Source organism: Arachis stenosperma, chromosome 3 (assembly GCF_014773155.1).
Source record: "Arachis stenosperma cultivar V10309 chromosome 3, arast.V10309.gnm1.PFL2, whole genome shotgun sequence".
Classification (NCBI taxonomy): Eukaryota; Viridiplantae; Streptophyta; class Magnoliopsida; order Fabales; family Fabaceae; genus Arachis; species Arachis stenosperma.
Genome location: NC_080379.1, coordinates 172,572,976 through 172,594,650, shown reverse-complemented (window position 1 = coordinate 172,594,650; position 21,675 = coordinate 172,572,976). Strand labels below are relative to the sequence as shown.

Here is a 21,675-nt window from a genome sequence, read left to right as displayed (position 1 = left end):
TGAACCGTACCAGAGTCATTCTGTACATTGGCGCCGTCTGTGGGGACTTGCGACAGTCGAACCGGATGGAGGGCATCCTGGAGGAAAACCCTTCAAGCCAGGATGACTCCCAACCACGTCGTCCAGCCTCAGAACACCAGGAGGTCACGAACCAAGCAAAAATAGCAAGTACCATCCACCGCACGAACGAACACGTAGTCACAGACCCGCAACATCCCGAGAAAGCCAGGGACAAAGCGGCACAGATCATCCAGGATCTATGCCTCCGGGTCCAAGAACTTGAAGGCAAACTGACCGACAGAGGGAAATACGCCAACGAACACGGAAGCCAGGCAACTTCCAGGCCACGATCCCACCGCGGAAGGTCGCCAACCCGACAACACGATAGGAGAGATGGTCGCAGTACTTCACGTAACCATCGACACGAGAAATCGCCAGAACGGCGATACAACAAAAAACACCACCGTAGCGCGTCCCACGATCTAAATCATCAGCACGACTCGGACGAAGACCCGAGACGACGAAACACCAAACGCACGAGAAACGACCACACCATAATGGGAGCCACGCCCTTCACAGAGAGAATCTTAAGAGCAAAACTCCCCAAAGGTTTCGACAAACCCACCGACATGAAGTATGATGGAACTAAGGACCCTCAAGAACATCTAACGGCCTTCGAGGCCAGAATGAACTTAGAAGGAGCGTCCGACGCAGTCCGATGTAGAGCCTTCCCGGTAACCCTTGCCGGACCAGCGATCAAATGGTTTAACGCCCTCCCGAACGGATCCATAGCCAGCTTCCACGACATAGCACGAAAATTCATGGCCCAATTCACAACCAGAATCACCAAAGCCAAACACCCAATCAGCTTGTTAGGGATCACACAGAAGCAAGAAGAATCCACAAGGAAATACCTCGACCGCTTCAACGATGAATGCCTAACGGTCGACAGACTCACGGACTCCGTTGCAAGCCTTTGCCTAACTAACGGGCTCATGAATGAAGATTTTCGCAAGCACCTCACTACTAAACCAGTATGGACCATGCACGAAATCCAGAACGTCGCCAAGGACTACATCAACGACGAGGAAGTCAGCCAGGTCGTCGCTGCCAACAAACGGCAGCACGCCGCCACTCAACACAGCAACTCGGCTCCCCGTCATAACCCACCACCCAAAGAGAACCAACGGGACCACCCCATGCCGGCCAACCGACCACCGAGAATAGGCAAATTCTCTAATTACACGCCCCTAACAGCACCAATTACGGAAATATACCATCAAATAGCAGATCGAGGCATCATCCCAAGAGCCCGACAACTCAAAGAAAGGACGGGAGGCAACAAAACCCTCTACTGTGACTACCACCGAGGTTACGGCCACAAAACACAAGATTGTTTCGACCTTAAAGACGCTCTCGAACAGGCCATACGAGACGGCAAACTCCCGGAATTCGCCAAAATCATCAGAGAACCAAGACGTGCGGAGAGAAACAAGTCGCCGGAAAGAGAAGGGCGTAACCCGAGAACTCAAAAGCTACCCCCCAGGGAAAGCCCGGAGGAAGACCCGACCATCATAGTGAACGTCATCACGGGCAAGGACGTGTCGAGCAAGTCAAAACTAACAATGAAAAAAGATCTCAAGGTAATGGCCGTCAGAAACCAAGCCCCAATCGCCACGGCCGACAATACGATAACATTCTTACCAGAGGATTGCCAACACGGCACCTCGGCCGAAGACGCCCCCTTCGTCATCTCAGCCAGAATCGGAACAGGACTAGTACGAAGGATACTGGTAGACACCGGCGCAGACTCCAACATCCTTTTCCGAGGAGCCTTCGACAAGCTCGGGCTCCGCGACAACAACCTCCAAACACACCGCCACGGCGTCACGGGACTCGGGGACAACTTTCTCAAACCAGATGGCTTAATTACCCTCCCCATCACTATAGGAACAAGCAATCAGAAGAAGACAATCCTATCTGAGTTCGTAGTCCTAAAAGACTCCACAGCCTATAACGTGATTCTCGGAAGAAAAACAATCAATGACCTCTCTGCAGTCATCTTCACCAAATACCTCCTCATGAAGTTCAGAACCGACGACGGCTCCGTCGGTACCATTCACGGAGACCGAGAGGTCGCAGCCGAATATGACAACACCAGCCTAGCCCTAAGGAAAAAATCCCGAGACGCGGCCGGAATATTCCTAGCCGACCTAGATGCACGACAAGACGGCCAACCTAGGCCAGAACCAGAAGGAGATATGGAAAAGCTACAAATAGGGCCAACCAAAGAGGAATATACCTTCATTAATCGAAACCTCCCATGCGATCTCAAAGAAGAGCTCTCCCAACTCCTGAAACAGAACAGAGACCTGTTCGCATTTACACCAGCCGATATGCCGGGAATAAACCCCGACCTAATGTCCCACCATCTAGCCGTGGACCCCCAAGCTAAGCCAGTGGCACAAAGGAGACGGAAAATGTCACCAGACCGTGCCGCCGAAGTCAAAAATCAAGTCAAAGCCCTACTTGAAGCTAACTTCATCCGGGAACTCCCTTACACGACCTGGCTAGCCAACGTCGTACTAGTAAGGAAAGCTAACGGGAAATGGCGAATGTGCGTCGACTACACGGACCTCAACAAAGCTTGCCCGAAGGACGCCTTCCCCCTACCAAACATCGACGGATTAGTAGACGCAACATCCGGCCACCGATACCTCAGCTTCATGGACGCATATTCTGGCTACAACCAGATCCCGATGCACCTACCAGATGAAGAAAAAACCGCGTTCATCACCCCAGACGGAACATACTGTTACACAGTGATGCCCTTCGGCTTGAAAAACGCTGGAGCCACCTATCAAAGACTTGTTAACAAGATCTTTCGGGACCTGACCGGAAACAAGTTAGAAGTCTACATAGACGATATGCTCGCCAAGACTGAATCCAGCGAACAACTAATCAACGACCTCAAGGTCATAATGAACACCTTACGAGAACACCAAATGCGGCTCAACCCGGCAAAGTACGCCTTCGGAATGGAGGCAGGAAAGTTCCTTGGCTTCATGATTACACAACGCGGAGTTGAAGCAAACCCGGAGAAATGTCGTGCCGTCCTCGAAATGACAAGCCCCAAAAACCTTAAAGACATCCAAAAGCTCACCGGCCGACTGACCGCGTTATCACGTTTTCTTGGTGCATCGGCCCAAAGAGCGATCCCTTTCTTCAAACTAATGAAAAAATGGACCCCTTTTAAATGGGAGGCAGAGTGCGAAGAAGCATTCCAACACTTCAAGAGGGTCCTATCGGAACCATCAATCCTCGCCAAACCCCAAACAGGGGAAACACTCTACCTATACCTCTCCATAACGGAAGAGGCACTCGCAGCAGCTCTCATCCGTGAAGACGAGAAAAGGGAGCAACAACCCGTATACTTCATAAGCAAAGTCTTACAGGACGCGAAAACTCGCTATTCACGCCTAGAAAAGCTAGCTTTCGCACTCCTCACAGCCTCCCGGCGCCTGCGACAATATTTCCAAGCTCACCCTGTGTCGGTCCGAACCGACCAGGCAGTCAAGCAAGTATTACAGAAACCCGACCTAGCAGGAAGAATGCTAGCGTGGTCCGTCGAGTTATCCCAATTCCAGATCAAATTCGAAATCCGGAATGCTATCAAAGCACAAGCCTTGACTGATTTCATCACCGAAATGACTCCGGGAAAACTCACCCCCGAACCATGGAAACTACACGTCGACGGCTCGTCAAACTCCACTCACGGAGGCGCCGGAATCATACTCAAAAACCAAAACGGGATCACAATTGAACAATCAGTACGATACGAATTTCCAGTATCAAATAACCAAGCAGAATACGAAGCCCTCCTGGCAGGTCTGACCCTAGCACGAGAAGTCGGTGCAAAAGCCCTAGAGGTAAATACCGATTCCCAGGTAGTCAGTTCCCAGATCAACGGAAGCTACCAGGCACGAGATCCCCTGCTCCAACAATACCTCACCAAGGTAAACAAACTAAAAGAAGGGTTCGAAAGCATTACCATACAGCACGTCCCCAGGGAACGAAACACCAGGGCAGACCTACTTTCCAAGCTAGCCAGTACCAAACCGGGACACGGTAACAAATCGTTAATTCAGGAGGTCGTTAGGTCGCCTTCCGTGTCAACAACAATCAACGCTCATCTGACGTCCTCAGACCGGGAGTCCTGGACGTGCCCTATCCTACAATACCTCATCGACGGAACTCTACCGCCAGATCCGAAGGAGGAAAAGCGAATAAAAAGGGAAGCCGCCAACTACACCATCGTAGCAGAACAACTATACAAACGTGGATTCTCGCAACCCCTACTCAAATGTGTCGAACCCGGGGACACGGAGTACATACTCCGCGAAATCCATGAAGGCTGTTGCGCTCACCACGTCGGAGGCAAAACATTAGCCCAAAAAATCGTCAGGGCTGGCTACTTCTGGCCCACAATCATTCGAGACTCCATACAACTAGTAAAAAGCTGCGACAAATGCCAAAGACACGCCAATATCCACCAAGCCTCCCCACACCAGCTCAGCACCATATCGGCAGAACGACCGTTCGGTACTTGGGGGATCGACCTCGTCGGGCCCTTCCCTACAGCTCCCGGCCAACTAAGATATCTCATTGTCGCCATAGACTACTACACCAAATGGATCGAGGCCGAACCTCTGGCCTCCATAACGGTGACCCAGTGCCGGAAATTCGTTTGGCGACAGATCATCACCCGATTCAGAATCCCTGAGGTCGTCATATCGGACAACGGAACCCAGTTTACCGACAAAAAATTCCGAGAATTCTTAGAAGGATTACACATATCCCATCGCTTCAGCTCAGTAGAACACCCTCAAACAAACGGACAGGTGGAATCCGCAAACAAAATAATCGTTAAAGGACTCAAGAAACGGCTCGACGAAACCAAAGGACTATGGGCAGACGAATTAGAGTCAGTTCTATGGTCGTACCGAACAACACCCCAAACGACCACGGGGGAAACGCCTTTCCGATTAACATACAGCGTAGAAGCTGTCATCCCAGTAGAAATCGGGGACCCCAGCCCCAGGAAAACGATCGGAGGTAACGACGAAGAAGCAGAACGAGACCTCATTAACGAAGAAAGAAGTATAGCTCACGTCAAAGAGTTAGCACTCAAACAAAGAATCAGCCTAAGATACAATCACGGCGTTATCCGACGAGAATTTGCGGCCGACGACCTCGTCCTACGACGAAACGATATCGGGCCCCCGACTCCAGGAGAAGGAAAGCTCACCCCCAACTGGGAAGGACCATACAGAATCAAGGCTGTAATCGGAAAAAGGAGCGTATAAACTCGAACGGCTCAACGGCAACGAAGTCCCGAGGACCTGGAACGCAGCCAACTTGCGACGATACTACACCTAAACCGACCTAAATAGGTCGCCCCTTATTTTCCTTTCTATTTTTTATCCTTTATTTATATTTTTGAAATCTCGGGTACTCTTTCCCGCCGTTAACGGAGGGTTTTAACGAGGCCCAACCATTCAATAAAAATTCCATTAAAAGCTATTTCCATTTTTTTTTACACGTCCCAAATACGGAACAAAAAGACACGGCCACCACTGGAGGACTGATCACCCCCCAGGCCGAACACGCGGATATCCATAAAAACCGACCAGACGACGGTTAAAGAAAACGAGAAAACAAACGGAATAGCTCAAAGCATACAAGAAGGCCCGAATGGCCCAAAAACACCACAATACGGATCATACAAAAAGGTCCCGACGGCCGAAAATACCATTAAAACGAAGTTACGGCCCTTAGCCATTCAAAACATTCAGAAATAAGCAAAGTTCAAAATACTAATTACAGAGATTAAAAAAGCTACTCAAGGTCTACAATACGACCATCACGAACAACCTTAAACGCTCCCATCACGGACACATCCACGCCAGGAGCCAGCACCAAAACTTGTGCCTTCATCGTCTCCTCGGTAGCAGTAATAGCATCTTTAGCGTCAGCCAACAGCCCCGTCTTCTCTCTCTTCAGAGCAGCAACCTCGGCCTTCAGAGCCTCCGACTCAGCAAGAAGCACGGCAGCTTGAGAACCCGCATCTGAAGCACGCTGCCGCTCCTCAGCCAATTGAGAGAGAAGCGAAGTCTCAACACCGGCAAGTCGGAGAATCTCCGCCCCGGCCTCCTCAGAAGACTTCACCGCCCTCTCCTTTGCGACATTGGCAGCCTCAAGCTCCTCCTTCAGCTTAGACACATCAGCCAGAGACTGACGAAGCTTCTTGTCCAACAAACCAACTTGAGCCATCACGGACTCGGCTTTCCGAACAACTACGGCAGAACGAAGAAGGGCACGGTACACCGACTTAGCCTGGAACGAGACATCACAGCCATCAAAAAACGATTCCGTTCCGGGCATCAAGTGCTGATCAATAAACCCTGAGGCATCAAAACGTCGATCCATCACACTAGGTACCAAACCCTCCTCCTCAAAATTCTCGCTACCCGGCTCCTCAGGTCTACTCCTCTTCCGAGAAGCCTCAGCAGCCGTCACTACGACGACTTCAGGCGAGCTCGCAGAACCGGGAGGAGCCTGAGCACCAGCAGGCGCCCCCGAAGAAACCACCCCCTGAGAAGCAGCCTGAGACTCCACGGCCGGATTCGAAACAGGAGTAGACGGAGACGACGACCCCTCCTCCCGGACCAACGCTACCTTCAACCTCGCCAAAGAAGTCAACCCACCAGCCATCTCAACTGAAAAGAAGCAGGAGAGAAGTTTAAAAAAAAAACACACCAATATATGTCCGACAAGCCTCAGGATCCCCCATAACGTCTCGAGGATTCAACGGACGCTCGCCAAACAAATGCCACAAAACGCTGGCAATGTCCTTATCCTCCCGAGATAAATCATCATAACTAATCTTAGTCAGAACCGACGGGCCAGCACCAAAGTTCCAATACGTCGGAAACCGACGCTCGCCCTCCAATGTCAGCCAAAACGGACGGTGCCCCTGAACGGGACGCACCTTAAAATACTCCCACTTAAACCCGTGAAAAGAATCCTCAAACAACCCAAAAATCTGGCGATGAGGTTGAGCACGGAAAGACATATATCCTTTCTTATGCTTCCCCTCCTTGGTCGGAAGAGTGCATAAGAAAAGAAAAAGAAAAATAGGAACAGAAGTCGGAAGATCAAGATACCGGCCACCAGTTCAAAACATCACACGGCAGCCCAACTGTTCGGGTGAAGCTGAGACGGCGCTACGGAACACCGACTAAGCAAACCCTGAACAAACGGCGAAAACGGGAACCGCACGCCAAGCCGAGTAAACATAGACTCATAAACCCACATCCAGTCCGGCACGGTGGGCGAATGAAGGTTTAAATAACAGACGCGCTCGTCGGCATCAGGGAGCACGAGCTCATACCGACCTTCCTCATCGCCACCACCACAGATCGCCCCCTGATCGCGGAGCCGTTGAAGATCATCCTCCGTCATTCGCGACGGAACGCCCCACACATCGCTGGTCACCCAACCGTAGCGATTGGGAACGCCCCTGGAGGGGGCTACTGGGGCACCCACACCCTCATTTCTCCGACGCTGCATACCTAAAACAGGGAGGAGCACCACCATCAGCCCACTAACTCTACGTAGAAGCAAGATAGAAACCTAATACCACTACCAAACCAGCGCGGTGGCTCGCCACCGCTATTAAGCGAACACGGCGGTGCTCAGCCCCTCCAAACTCAAAGATACTACCCCCCAGAAAATACCAAACACAGTAAACAAACAGTAAAACAGTATACAAGCAAAACAAACGCATGGCAAGGACAGAACAAATATTTGCAGAGTAAAAAGACGGAAAGAAAAACATGCCAACCTGATGATACAGAAGGAAGCTTGAGGAAAGCTAGAAAAACGGAAGAAGCAAAGCAGCACCAAAAAACCAAGAGGAACTTCCCTTCAGACGACGAATTTTTTCAGAAGAGAAAATGAAGAAGAAAATAAAAACGAACGAGGGAACTGAAACAAAAGTAAAAAAGCGGTTTCAAAAGGGGGCAAAAGGACACAATTAACCCTAGGCACAATGAAGACCCATAGGGGCAAAAGAAGAAAACGTCCCCTCACAATAAATACCCCCATCGAAAAAAGTAACGCCTCGAAGAACGTAACAAGCACGATTGATACGGAAGAGTCACGTCAGACCTAAACGGTCAGACGAATCTTCCATGACGCGAAATCGAGACGCCGACCTCATATCGAAAGGACCAGACGGGCACCCGAGAAAAAATCAAAAGCCCACCACAAGAACAAACGTCTCCCAGCGACAGCACGATCCCACTCGTTCTCCCGCTGCGGGGGCAATTGTTACGGATCCGACCCACGGATCCTACGCACCCGGTTTATCGGGAGGAACCCGTTTCGACCTGAAGGCCCAAAACCGGCCCTTCAGAGCTCATAACCAACTTTCGAATTCAAACACCTCTTATCTTGACCAAACAAGATAAAAATAAGATAACTATCATCACCTATAAATAAGAGGACCAAGGTCCCCCCAGGTATTCATTCACCCCTCACACTTTCAACCTCTTAGATCTATTCTGACTTGAGCGTCGGAGTGTCTTTGCAGGTACCACCCCCCGCTCTGTCTGGACAGTCCAACATCCGCCTCGGCCCGCAAGTTCCCGATCCTCCTCCTGAACCGTACCAGAGTCATTCTGTACATTATTCATGTATTATTATTATTTAATAAATATTTTATATTCAAAATATTATTTATTTGTTTATTTTAACTGACCTATAATTTTATTTCTATTGTTCTGTTATCGTTGGATTTTTAAGATGTTGTTGAGACTTGTTACGTTATTGTTAATTATTTAAAATTTGATGTTAAGACTTGTTATATGTATTATTTTTTTTAATTTACAAAACCGCAAATCCAATCCAATCCAAACCGCTTGAAATTGGATCGGATCGGATCGGATTTTTTTTAAAACACCATCCAATCCAAACCTCACCGCAAGTAAATTAGTGTTTGGATCGGATGAGTTTTTTACTCAAAACCGATCCAACCGCACCGCGAACACCCCTACTGGCAGATGGTAATTTTTACTGTTATTGTCGACGTGTGTGTGATCCATGGGTGTAGATGATTGTTAACAGTGTAAAAGATAAATTTGAGCCTCTGATTTTTAGAGGAACAAAATCGGAGAGTCCGTTTTCAGTGAATTCGGAGCCTCAAATTTGAGGCTAGGGAGAAGCATCAAACTTGAATTGAAGAAGATCGGACGTTAATTATGGGTGAGCAAAATCTAGAGTCTCAAATTTGAAACCCTTCCAATCCAAAAAACGGGAGTGAAGCAAAACAGATCTAACAATGAGAAAGTGGTTCATAAATCTGACCTTCAGATTTGTGGTCACTCCCCACGTGTCGCCCATGCATTCTAACATTGAAGACTAAAGCCATACTGCTCCTATCTTCTTTCTCTCAAGCTTTCTTCCTCTTCTTTGAATATTACTTTCTTCCTTTCCTACAACACTCCCATTTATTTTCATAACTCATATCTTACCCACCCAAAAAATTAATCACAATGCCTTAAAAAATAAAGTTGATCGTCCTCAACTTCACATTGGTAATTATTTTAGTCAAGCTAATTATGTAATTATTTTTTTAATTTTTTTAAATATAAATATAGAAATAATAATATTTATGAGTTAATGTTATTTATAGTAATTAAATGATAATATTAATATTATTTAGATGATTGTTAGTTTTACTTTTATATGCATATATATGTTTATAACGGTAGCTAGTTTACGTTGTTAATAATAATAATAATATGATTGTGAACAATAATTAGTATTATATTTTTTTTAAATGACAAACAAGCTCAACATACTCGGTGGAGCATATAACAATAAAAGAAATAAAGAAACAAAGCAATTTTTATGTCATCTTTGGCATAGCCATCAACAACATGAGTTAGTTTTACACCATTTTCTCGAACTACAAAGTGATCTAGCAATGCAATCCACTACGACCATTGTCTTATTCTGAAAAGTGAGTTCATTTCGACACAGACAGATGTTCCATATAATTGAGAAGAAACCCACTAACCATGTTTTACGCTCGTATTTCTTCATAGGAATCGTCTTCCATCTCTCAAAGAGTTTTCTTATGGACCCCGGGATGCACCATGCCCGACCCACGTGAGCGAATCACGCACACCAGACCTGCCACGCAAACTCACACGTAACAAACAAGTGTTGTACATATTCAACTTCATTGTTACACATCACACAAGCATTATCATTCTGGGCAATGATGTCCCTACTCAACCGCTCCTTTGTATTAACTCGACCTACTAGCACAAACCAAATAAGCAACTTAACTCTAAGGGGCACCAGTCCTTTCCAAATTCCATTTGTGAACTTGTAGCTAAGGATATCATCTGTCATCGTCTGTTCCTGCAAAACCTGCACAAATGAGTTAGTAGTATAAACATCTTCCTTGTCAAACTTCTACACCACTCTATATTGTACATGTGCTATCAATCTCACAACGTGCAAGATATCGAGCATTTGATTCAGATTGTCTATCTCCCATTGGCGGAGTTCCCTCCTCCATTGGAAGCTCCACACCCACTCTATCCCATCCCAGAATCCACAGTCCTCAATTACGGATCCTTTGTTATTTGAAACCAAGAAAAGCCTCGGAAATGAGTCTTTCAACTTCCCCGACTATAACCATGTATCCTCCCAGAATCTGGTTGATTTACCATCACTAACTTCCATAACAAGTCCATCAATCATCCTCTGTCTGACAGTTGCTCTTTTATTTGCAAGTTACATATTTCTTTCCACGGGCCCCCTTTTGGTGGTGATGCTTGAGTAGATAATAATTGGGTAGGATTCAGATTATTGCACGAGCACACTATCTTATTTCACAGCGGACAGTCTTCCTTAGAAAATCTCCACCACCACTTGAACAATAAGGCAGTGTTCCTAATCAAAGCATCTCCCACACCTAGACCTCCTAGTTTCTTCGGTGCATGTATCATCTCCCATTTTACAAGAGCCAATCCAGGTTTTCCATCATCTTTCCCCCAAAAGAACCTTTGCTGTAGTGAGATTAATTTTTTCGCCACCGCAGCTGGCATTTTATACACGCTGAGATAATAAATTGGTAGACTATTGATGACTGACTTGATGAGGACCAACTTCCCTGCTTTACTGAGGACCTTTGCTTTCTATAGACTAAGTTTCTCTTCCACCTTATCTATTACCGGCTTCCATGTTTTTACCAGTCTTGGGTTTGCTCCAAGATTAATACCCAAGTACCTCACTGGTAAAGTTGCCGCTCGGCACCCTAGAAGACCGCACATCTGATTCACCCATTCTTGACTACAATTTACTGGTATCAAGATGGACTTTTCAAAGTTAATGCTCAACCCGGACATCACTTCAAAGCACCGTAATAGTCTCTTGTAATTTCGCACTGTCTCCTCCTCTAGTGGACAGAACAATATAGTGTCATCAGCAAATTACATGTGTGATAACTCTATATTATCCCTACCGACTAGAAGAGGAGATATCCTCCCAATTCTAACTGCCTCCCCAATAATCCTATTCAACACATCTACAACAAGGACGAACAGAAACGGTGATAAAGGATCGCCTTGCCGCAGCCCCCTTTCCATCTTGAACAGTTTCGAAGTTGACCCGTTAATCAATATGGAGATAGATGCTGACCTGATACACTCTGCAACCCATGCCCTCTATCTTCTTCCGAACCCCATCTTTTCTAGGACGACATCAATAAAGTTCCACTTGACTCTGTCATAGGATTTTTGGAAGTCCAATTTGATGATTGCTGACGCCTTTCTTTTCAGTTTTAGCCATTGTACAGTTTCACATGCTATTAACGCTCTATCATGTATTCTCCTTCCTTTAACAAAAGCACTCTGCGATTCCCCTACTAAGCCTGGCATAACTCTCCTCATTCTCTTTGTCATCACTTTTGATATTACCTTATAAATGCATCCAACCATACTTATAGGTCTAAGGTCCTTTATATCCTTTGCACCCACAAATTTCTGTGCCAGCGCTACCTAGGTAACATTGGAGTCTGCTGGTAGTCTTACCGTCTCAAAGAAAGTCATCATAGCTTTAGTAATTTCCACTCCAATGTCCTCCTAACACTTTTTTATAAAGTTCATGTTATACCCATCACAGCCTGGTGCCTTAGATGATTCGCAGTCCCATACTACATCCTTAACTTCCTCCTCCGACGGTAACACCTCTAACGCTTGAGCTTCCTCCCTCTCCAACCGATTGACTAGACCATCTCGAAAGCTAATATTTGGCAAAGCTTCCTGTTGGAACAGATTCCTATAGAAATCTCTAATGGCTACCTTGATTTTTGCATGGTTCCTGACCAACCTCCCGTTAATCACTAAGGCCTCAATCCTGTTATTTCTTCTTCTTGCTGATGCAATGTTGTGGAAATATCTAGTGTTCTTGTCTATCTCCTTGGCATGTCAAGACCTGGACATTTGTTTCCAGTGCATATCTTGTCTTGTATACCATAGCTCACAACACCTCACGAGCGCCTTTCTTCTTGCTTTTAATGTACCATCATAAATTCTGTTGCTGACCATATTATCCACTTTCTTGATATCCTTCTCAAACCTTTTCAACTTTTCAAGTATGTTTCCAAAGTGCTGCTTATGCCATTTACCCAGCGATTTTGTTAACGCCTTCGGCTTATCCAGAAACTGTGCATCTCTCAACCCCTCCCTCTTTCTTCACCATCTTTGAGAAGCCTTCATGCGTGAACCATGAATCCAGGCTGCGAAACGATCTTGTACCCTGAACCAATCTTCTTCCTTCCACTATCAAGGGACAATTATCTGATAATCCTCTCGGTCCTCCTCTAAGATGAGTGTCCGGATACGCGTCCAGCCATTCCAAACTCACCAGGCTTCTATCAATACGACTACAAGACTAACCTCTAAACCATGTATACGTGCAATCATTAAACGCCAAGTCCACTAGCTCCATGTCATTTATCCATACTCTGAAGTCTTCAGCAGTTGCAGATATACTCGTCGCCCCTTTCCTCTCATCTATATGCACAATTTCATTGAAGTCTCCCATGTAACAAAATGGAGTTTGGCACAATCCTGCAACATAACTTAATTCCTCCCATAGTAATAGTTTTTCATCCCTCACATGCGGTCCATATACCAGACACACAACATAGTGAAAATTATCATTGGTCGTTACTCCCTCCACACATAACCACCTATCTCCTTTATAGAAATTTGTTAATTTAAAAACAGATTCATCCCATATTAATAGTAAACCTCCCGATGCCCCAATTGAATTAACACACTCCCAGCTAGCTCTATCATTACCCCAAATACTTGCTGCATCAAATTTATTCACCATCTCTTTTTTTGTTTCTATAAACCCCCAACATGTGAACTCTAAACTTGTTTTTGAAGCTTTTTATCATATTCAATTTCGCAACTCCTCCCAAACCCCTAATGTTCCAAGAGCTTAAAATCATTTATATAATTTATTACACACCTGCTTACGAATCTTTGGCCGACTCCTTCTAATTTTCTCCTTTTGCTTCGACTGTCTCCGTTTTCTAGCTAATGCTTCATTTTGTTCTTGGAGAATCGCCATAATGTCTTCTTCATCACTGCACGGAATTGCACCTAATTCAACCGCTAATTTCCAAGCCTCTCTATTCTCTGCCATATCTTCTTCCAGACTCTAAATTTGGTTTCCAAGGTGTGTCGCCGAATCTTCGTACCTACCCAGCCCTGCAACAGTCTCATCTATTACTTGAATCTCCTTTCCAGATCCTCTCCCAGCTTCATATGCTTCTTCTAACCCTACCGCCATTACCCTAGCCATCGCATCCCTGGGTTTCGGACTCCCTAGGTTCTCTGTAATCCGTTCTCTTCCTTCCCTCTCCTCCCTTACCATGTTCTGTCCCGAACGTTCAATGTCATGGATCTGCTGTTGTGTTGCATTCTTCCCAAGATCAGGTTCATCCTCACCATAATATCGTCCAGCGCTCAGGTCTCTAGCCTCATCGTCGACTTCGTGACTGCCAATCGCCGCGCCTCCTTCGGCTTCTCACTTTTCACAGCAGCGACCTTGTGCAGCCACAAGGACCTGTTCATCCTCGTCTTTGTCGCGCCTAGCACGCCCATCTGCAAAGTATATATCCTGTCTGTCATCGCCGCTTTCCTTTCTTCCGTTAGCTTTTGCCTCCCCGTCTCCTTGCATTGCACAACGGCGATCGTTCATGGCCCGAGTCCCTAGCAAAGTCACCTCGTCTTCTCTCCTCTCCAGCCACCATGACCCAATAAAGGAGCATGCTGCATTCGCTGGTTCTTCCACCAACCGGGTCAGGGGCTGCATAACCCGCAATCCTTCATACAGCTAGGTCGGGTCGTCAACAACTCCAGCCTTACCGCGTTGGACAGGCCGTACCCTCCCTTATTCATTTGGGCCCCCTTAATTTTGTCCATTCCATCCTTAGTTTTTAGAACATTGGGCCTACTTGCATTAAGCCCAATTCCCTCCCTTACACCAATGGCTGATTCCTCATTTTGAAATTGAATTCCTTCATAATTACATGATAGCGTGCAATCTGAATCAATCTCCTGATTATTTGCGTCTGTTACCATCAAGATTTCTTTCCTCTTTGTTCGCGTATAATCATGGCTCTCATAATGATAATTTGAAAACTGAATATTCCACTCATTTAATTCATAAGGTAAAATTACTATTTTGTCCTTGTCTTGTTCCTCAGTCGAAATTTCAACCCACCATCCGTGTTATAATCCTCCCTTTCGCCAGTATTGAAAGGATCATCTAGTTGTATTGCGTCCAAATTCAAAGTGTGACATTGACTTGAAACTTCTGACAATTGTGGAATGGCCAATGGGGGAGGTAGGAGAAATCGAGCACCCCGTCAGTGAGATTCTCTGGCTCTTACTCATCAGAGGATGCTGTCTCAGTCGACAACCCGGTTTTGGCAACATAATCCGAATCGCCCTCGCTGTCGTCTTGTTCAACACTATCACGAGGCTAGGCGAAGTGGACCAGTTTTGCATCTAATGGGATTACTTGAGGACTCGAAGAGGACGACCCACCACCACCATCTACGTCACGAACCGTAGCATACCACTCCATCACATGTTGTAGCATTAGCCTTACATGTACGTCGAACATTACCCTCACATGCTGATCAGCTTCAAGCCAGAATAACTTGTTTGTAAATCCACTACTCGAAAGTGTTGATAAAAATCTATATGTAACTCGTCCAACCTCTTTGAAACCTATTCCCTCTATGTTACTCAGTATGACCGTCTTTAGCATATGTAGAGTATCAACACGACAATTGCGCAACATCACAGTTGAATTAGCCTAAAAAATCACTCCTTTATCACCGTTTCTTACTATCTAATTAGGATAAATTACAATAAAAAAGAAGAGATTATTATCCATGAGAGCAAAGTAGAAGGATGAAGAGAGAATAGAGAAACGAATGAATTGTGACTAATGGCTAGGGTGGGAGTCTATATAAGAGACTATATATAGAGTTTTTCTCCAAAATATCTACCATCTAGGGTGCATAAACACTTACACTATAATATACATATTTCGGGTGCTGTGGCCCTAATTCCTATTTTGACCTTATTTTGGGTGCTGTGACACATATAAGGTTTTGAACGCATTTTGGGTGCTTAATACCTGTTGTTTGCGTGCAACGTATCCCAGGTGCATTCTAGATACGTCAGATTTTTTACGCATCATATTCCGGAGTTTTAGTACTTGGGATATGTTCATATTCATATTTGTCTCACAGTATCTAAGATATGGTATGTTATTTATTTAAAGTAATTATTTTGCAATTTATGTATTTCAATAAATTATATAATTATTTAATTTAAATAAAAAAATCCTTTAGTTTATTGTAAAACGAATTATCATAAAAAGAATGGAGATAAAGTGAAAATTACATATTTAACCTAGGAAGCACGGAGGAGTGGAGGAGGATTGAAAAAAGGAAAAGTTGGGGGGGGTTGTGAAATTTTGAAACTGAGAGTGAACCCTAAAACCCTTTTAGTGTGACTGACTGACTGGCCTGAAGAGCGAGTGAAGCATCCAGAAAGCCCTAACAGTCCCGCCAAGACCTCCTCTTCTTTCCACTTCCCGACTCCATCATCCATTGATTTATACACTCTGCAGTCCCTGAAACCCTAAATCTCTGAATCTTTCTCTCACAAAAATGGCACTGGTCGCTCAAACACCAGACATCTCCGGCGAGAGGCAGTCCGGCCAGGACGTCCGCACTCAGAATGTCGTCGCCTGCCAGGCTGTCGCCAACATCGTCAAGACCTCCTTGGGTCCCGTCGGCCTCGACAAGGTCCACCACCTCCACTTTCTTTTCTTCTCCTTCAGATCTCTTTGATTTGGTTGATTCATTCGTTTTGTTCCCTCAGATGCTCGTGGATGACATTGGTGACGTCACCATCACCAACGACGGCGCCACTATTCTCAAGATGTTGGAAGTCGAGCACCCTGCTGCCAAGGTGTCACTCCATTTCTTCACTCTCTCCACTTTCAGTTGTTGTTGTTGCTGTCAAATTGTGATGCTGAGGGATTGGCTTTTCAGGTATTGGTTGAACTCGCGGAGCTTCAAGACAGAGAAGTTGGTGACGGCACCACCTCCGTTGTCATTGTCGCTGCTGAGCTCCTCAAAGTAATTGGCACTTCAACTCTTTCTTTTTCTTATGCTTTATTTATCTTTTTCATTGTTATTAATAAATATCATGTATCTAAGTTATGATTTCTCGTGCAGAGAGCAAATGACCTTGTTAGGAATAAGATTCACCCAACCTCAATTATCAGCGGATACAGAGTAAGTCGTTTCAATTTTATAGGTTTTTCTTCTGTCTTTGCAGCCACTTTTAGAAATTATGTTGTTCTGGAGTATGATTCGAATAACTTCTCGACTTGTGGATTACTCTGGATAGCTTGCGATGCGGGAAGCTTGTAAATATGTTGAAGAAAAGCTCTCCGTCAAGGTATCGATTGCCTACTAATACAGCTTTCCCATTCTGCATTTTTGTATTGATCAGAGCTTGCTTCTCTTGCCATAAGTGCGATGCAGTTACTAGCTCTTGTATATCTTATTTGTTACTAAATCGGATTTGTCTATTGACTTTAGGTTGACAAGCTTGGAAAGGAATCCCTTATTAACTGTGCCAAGACCAGCATGTCGTCAAAGTTGATAGCTGGTGACAGCGACTTCTTTGCTAACTTGGTATGTTTGAAGTTTAGTGCTTGAAAAGGTTAAATTTTGGGGATATGGACTGCGCAATTGCAAAAAGCAGTTTCAGTTCTCATCATGTGGGCTTATGGTTCTGGTGGTTTTGGTTATTTACACAGGTCGTAGAGGCAGTGCAAGCTGTAAAGATGACCAATGCTAGGGGGGAAGTTAAATACCCAATCAAGGTTGGTTTTTTGAATTCCTTTTCATCTTATTGTTTATATGGCTTGCTCCTAGGTGAAACTAAAACATTCTATTTTCAGCATGTGTTGAGAATCTGTGATGTGTACTTCAATTAGTTAAATCTTGCCTTTACGTGCTTTAATTATCACGGTCTTTCTCTGGATTTTATTCTGTGTCCTTTTTTTTTGGTTCACCATTATTATAGGGAATCAATATATTGAAGGCTCATGGAAAAAGTGCTAGAGACAGCTTTCTGATGAATGGTTATGCTCTAAATACTGGCCGTGCAGCTCAAGGAATGCCTCTTAGGGTTGCCCCTGCAAAAATTGCCTGTCTTGATTTTAATCTTCAGAAGACTAAAATGCAATTGGGTGTTCAAGTATTAGTTACTGATCCCAGAGAGCTTGAGAAAATTCGTCAAAGGTAATATTAGTACAATCTATGCTTAAATCTTCTGTCAGTGACATATGATCATGCCTTCCATATTATTCTAAAAAACAATCCTGCCAGACTCCCTTTCATATTTCAGCGGGAATATTTATTTTGTTGTTAAAAATTAAATAGTGTTATATACCAACACAGTTGCTGTTCACCATATATTGCTAAGTGTTAAATTTTAAAATGGTCTTAAGAATTTGCCAGGGGTTTCCCTTTGTGTACACTGAAATTTTCCCTTTATAGATTTTTCCCTTTGATTATTGTTATGGTTAATAATTCTATAATTTTTCAATTACTTAAAATAGTAAATAATTGTGTAATGCCAATGTCCTTTATTGTGGAAATTTGCTTGTGCTTTGTCTAAAACAATATTGTTACCACCTCGGAAATAAAATAATATCCAAGTTTCACTCCATGGCTTGGCAATTGGTCATTTTATTTCGTATTGCAGAGAGGCTGATATGACTAAGGAACGCATTGAAAAACTATTGAAAGCTGGAGCCAATGTTGTTTTGACTACTAAAGGAATTGATGACATGGCACTCAAGGTATATTAATTTCTTTTTTTCTTTGAAATTCTTAATAGTTTTTACTTTCTGCAAGAGACATTAGTTGTAATTATTTCATTTAGGCATGCGCAGAAAATAATTAATTTTTTTTATTATGCTTTACATGTTGATAAGGAAAAAGAATGCCTTTCAATTGTAGGATTAATATAGCTTAGTTACCAAAACACCACATCTAGGGTTCTTCCTTTTTAGGCATCACACCAAAGAACTTATGTTATGCCTGCAGCTAGATTTTTTATGAAAGTTTTCTTGTCATCTACTATATTCATTATCTACTACTAATTTTCTGCTTCCTGCACCAATAAAAGGCTCGAGTCAAATTGATGCATTGTGTGGTTTACTGTTTAAATTATGTCTGGTTTCTTGACATAAGAATCATAAATTTTTTCTGTCTTAAGTAATATTCTAATTATTTAATCTATTGTTTCAGTACTTTGTTGAGGCTGGTGCAATTGCTGTAAGACGTGTGCGGAAAGAGGATATGCGTCACGTTGCCAAGGCAACTGGTGCTACATTGGTATGGCTGTTTTATTCAAATTTTATTTTTAAATTTTAACTGCAGCTTAAGGTACTAAACTTGATAGTAAAACTGAAAATGATTATGTGACGTTAGCTTTATGTATATTTAAACCAGGTGTGATTATTCAAGATTTAGTTACATTTGACCTGGTTAAAAAAATAATTGTTTTTAGCTTTTAGCTGTATTTCTCTTTATTTGTCACCACCTTTTGACTTGACCATGATTTGTTGGCACAGGTCTCGACATTTGCTGATATGGAAGGGGAGGAAACATTTGAACCATCGTTTCTTGGATATGCAGATGAGGTTGTCGAAGAGCGCATATCCGATGATGCTGTTGTTATGATCAAAGGAACTAAAACTACAAGTGCAGTAAGTTAATGGATTTAAATTGTTAGTTAAATTTTTTGTTTATTATATAAAGTAAGAAATACTTTAAAACATGGACTTTGGAGGATCTTGGACGGTTGGACCCTGCTACATAGCAGAAAGAGGAAAAATAGAATTTCTGATAAAAATAGAAATCATTGCTGGAAATTGCCTGATCTCCTTCCATATGTTAAGAAAAATCCTGAAAATTTCATAGATTGATCATTCTGTATTATTTGATTCTATAGGTTTCTTTGGTTCTTCGAGGTGCAAATGACTACATGCTTGATGAGATGGATAGAGCTCTTCATGATGCATTATCAATTGTCAAGAGAACTCTTGAATCAAATACGGTATTTTGCTGTGTTTTGCTTTCGACCTTATTTTTCTATCTTCAAATAATCTGAAGGTTTTGAAATGATTTGATTTGTATTTCATCTGGGAAAATATTACGAGTTTTGCAACTCTTGTTCAGCTGTGTTAAAATTATTACCAGCAGTTAGGTAATACGTTGAAAACTATAGTCAGTCATTGCAATGGTGATGATTTAGGATTTGGATTTGATGTTTACATTGCTATTCTTTGTCATGTTAATTAACTATAAAGAATTTTCTGTTTCCCTGTGGACACTGATAGATACTTTTTTGTGTTACTATTTCCCTTTTTTTTATATTTTAATTTTTCAATCAATAAAATTTAGGTGGTAGCTGGTGGAGGTGCTGTTGAATCAGCATTATCAGTTTATTTGGAATACCTTGCCACAACTCTAGGATCCAGGGAGCAGTTGGCCATAGCAGAGTTTGCTGAATCTTTGTTAATCATTCCAAAGGTAAGTGATAAGCTTAATTAACAGCTTAAGGTTTTAGGTCATGTGGCTCTTCAAATAGATATATATCCTAGTGTCCTATCATATAATCGCTTAAAAAACATATTGATGACATGAATGTGGTGCAGGTGCTTTCTGTCAACGCTGCGAAGGATGCTACTGAGCTGGTTGCAAAATTACGTGCCTACCACCATACAGCCCAAACTAAAGCTGATAAAAAACATTTATCAAGGTAAGTTACCTGTTATTGATAACTATATTTTCCTTATCTTCGTTATTATTAAATTCCTATTTGCTTTCGTGTTTATTATATTCCCAGCACTTGAAGTATTCTATTTTGTATTTTATTATAACCTCTTCGTTCTTGTTTCAAAATATCTTCAGCATGGGTTTGGATCTCGCAGAAGGAAAGATCAGAAACAACTTGGAGGCTGGTGTCATTGAGCCTGCAATGAGCAAAGTCAAAATTATTCAGGTAACTAGTTAGTTACATTAGTTTGTGAACTTGAAGCCATGGGTTCCTAATAGCTTTCTCAGCAAAAAATTATTACGATTCTATTTTTGATTTTTTTTTTTCAGTTTGCCACTGAAGCTGCCATCACAATCCTTCGAATTGATGACATGATCAAGCTTATCAAGGATGAAAATCAAGATGGAGAGGAATAGTCCGTAATCCAAGTTTGAATAGGTTGTGCATTTGAAGAGGGCCTCATCATTTTAAATGCCCTGTGTTGTGTGGTTTTGGCGGGAGGCTTTTAATTTCTTTCTCAAAGTAGCTTTTATTTTCTTTAAATTTAAGGTCTTTTTTCCTTTATTAATTTTAATTTTACATTTTTGAGATTTTCTGGGCACGGGACCACAATGGAACATTGCGATGGTTTTTGACCAGTTAGAAAATGGCATTATGTGTAACAGAAGTTGCAGTGTTGGTGGATTGGGAACTTTGTTGGTAGGCTGCTCATCCAACGTTTTTAATGTAAGAACTAAAAACATGGGAAAGTGGGAACGTGATGCTAATTTAATTTGTTGATAGAAGCAACATATCCGCCACTTGATATGGAATTGGTGTTACAAAGTATGGTGCTATAGTCCACATAGGCCATGTTACTTCAGATTGAAGTAATTTTATAACCTATTTTTTTTATAGAGTATGAAAAAGTGACTTTTTTAGGGGAAAAGATATTTTTTGGGGTGTTTAAAAAAACCAATTTAACTAAATTGAATTGTAGTCGAACTGAAATTGTTTTAAATAAAAAACTGAAATGAAATTATAGATTTTAACAAAATCAGTTTATTAAAAAGTTTTTGGGGTTTAGTTTGGTTTTAAATCAAATAAAATTGGTTTTATTCAATGCCGCCATTCCTCTCTTTGTTGTCGCTAC

At 43.2% G+C, this 21,675-nt stretch overlaps 2 protein-coding genes across 2 annotated transcripts; both read left to right on the top strand.

Annotated features, from left to right (window-relative positions):
• Positions 1 to 65: 65 nt before the first annotated feature.
• Positions 66 to 5,366, top strand: LOC130967337 (uncharacterized). The gene has a single exon (XM_057892149.1). The coding sequence runs from the start codon at positions 66 to 68 to the stop codon at positions 5,364 to 5,366; it is 5,301 nt and encodes a 1,766-aa protein (XP_057748132.1).
• A 10,752-nt stretch (positions 5,367 to 16,118) lies between these two features.
• LOC130970205 (T-complex protein 1 subunit alpha) lies at positions 16,119 to 21,371 on the top strand. The gene is made up of 16 exons (XM_057896202.1): positions 16,119 to 16,483; positions 16,560 to 16,649; positions 16,733 to 16,819; positions 16,919 to 16,978; positions 17,094 to 17,144; positions 17,288 to 17,383; positions 17,509 to 17,574; positions 17,778 to 17,995; positions 18,462 to 18,558; positions 19,010 to 19,096; positions 19,336 to 19,470; positions 19,716 to 19,820; positions 20,168 to 20,296; positions 20,422 to 20,525; positions 20,678 to 20,768; positions 20,873 to 21,371. The coding sequence occupies exons 1-16, from the start codon at positions 16,346 to 16,348 to the stop codon at positions 20,957 to 20,959; spliced, it is 1,641 nt and encodes a 546-aa protein (XP_057752185.1). The 5' UTR covers positions 16,119 to 16,345; the 3' UTR covers positions 20,960 to 21,371.
• Positions 21,372 to 21,675: the final 304 nt, after the last annotated feature.

Coding starts and splice junctions, on each gene's coding strand:
- LOC130970205 (XM_057896202.1), top strand. CDS start 16,346: ATGGCACTGGTCGCTCAAACACCAGACATCTCCGGCGAGAGGCAGTCC. Junction 16,484..16,559: donor GTCCCGTCGGCCTCGACAAG/GTCCACCACCTC, acceptor TTGTTCCCTCAG/ATGCTCGTGGATGACATTGG. Junction 16,820..16,918: donor TCGCTGCTGAGCTCCTCAAA/GTAATTGGCACT, acceptor TTTCTCGTGCAG/AGAGCAAATGACCTTGTTAG.
- LOC130967337 (XM_057892149.1), top strand. CDS start 66: ATGGAGGGCATCCTGGAGGAAAACCCTTCAAGCCAGGATGACTCCCAA.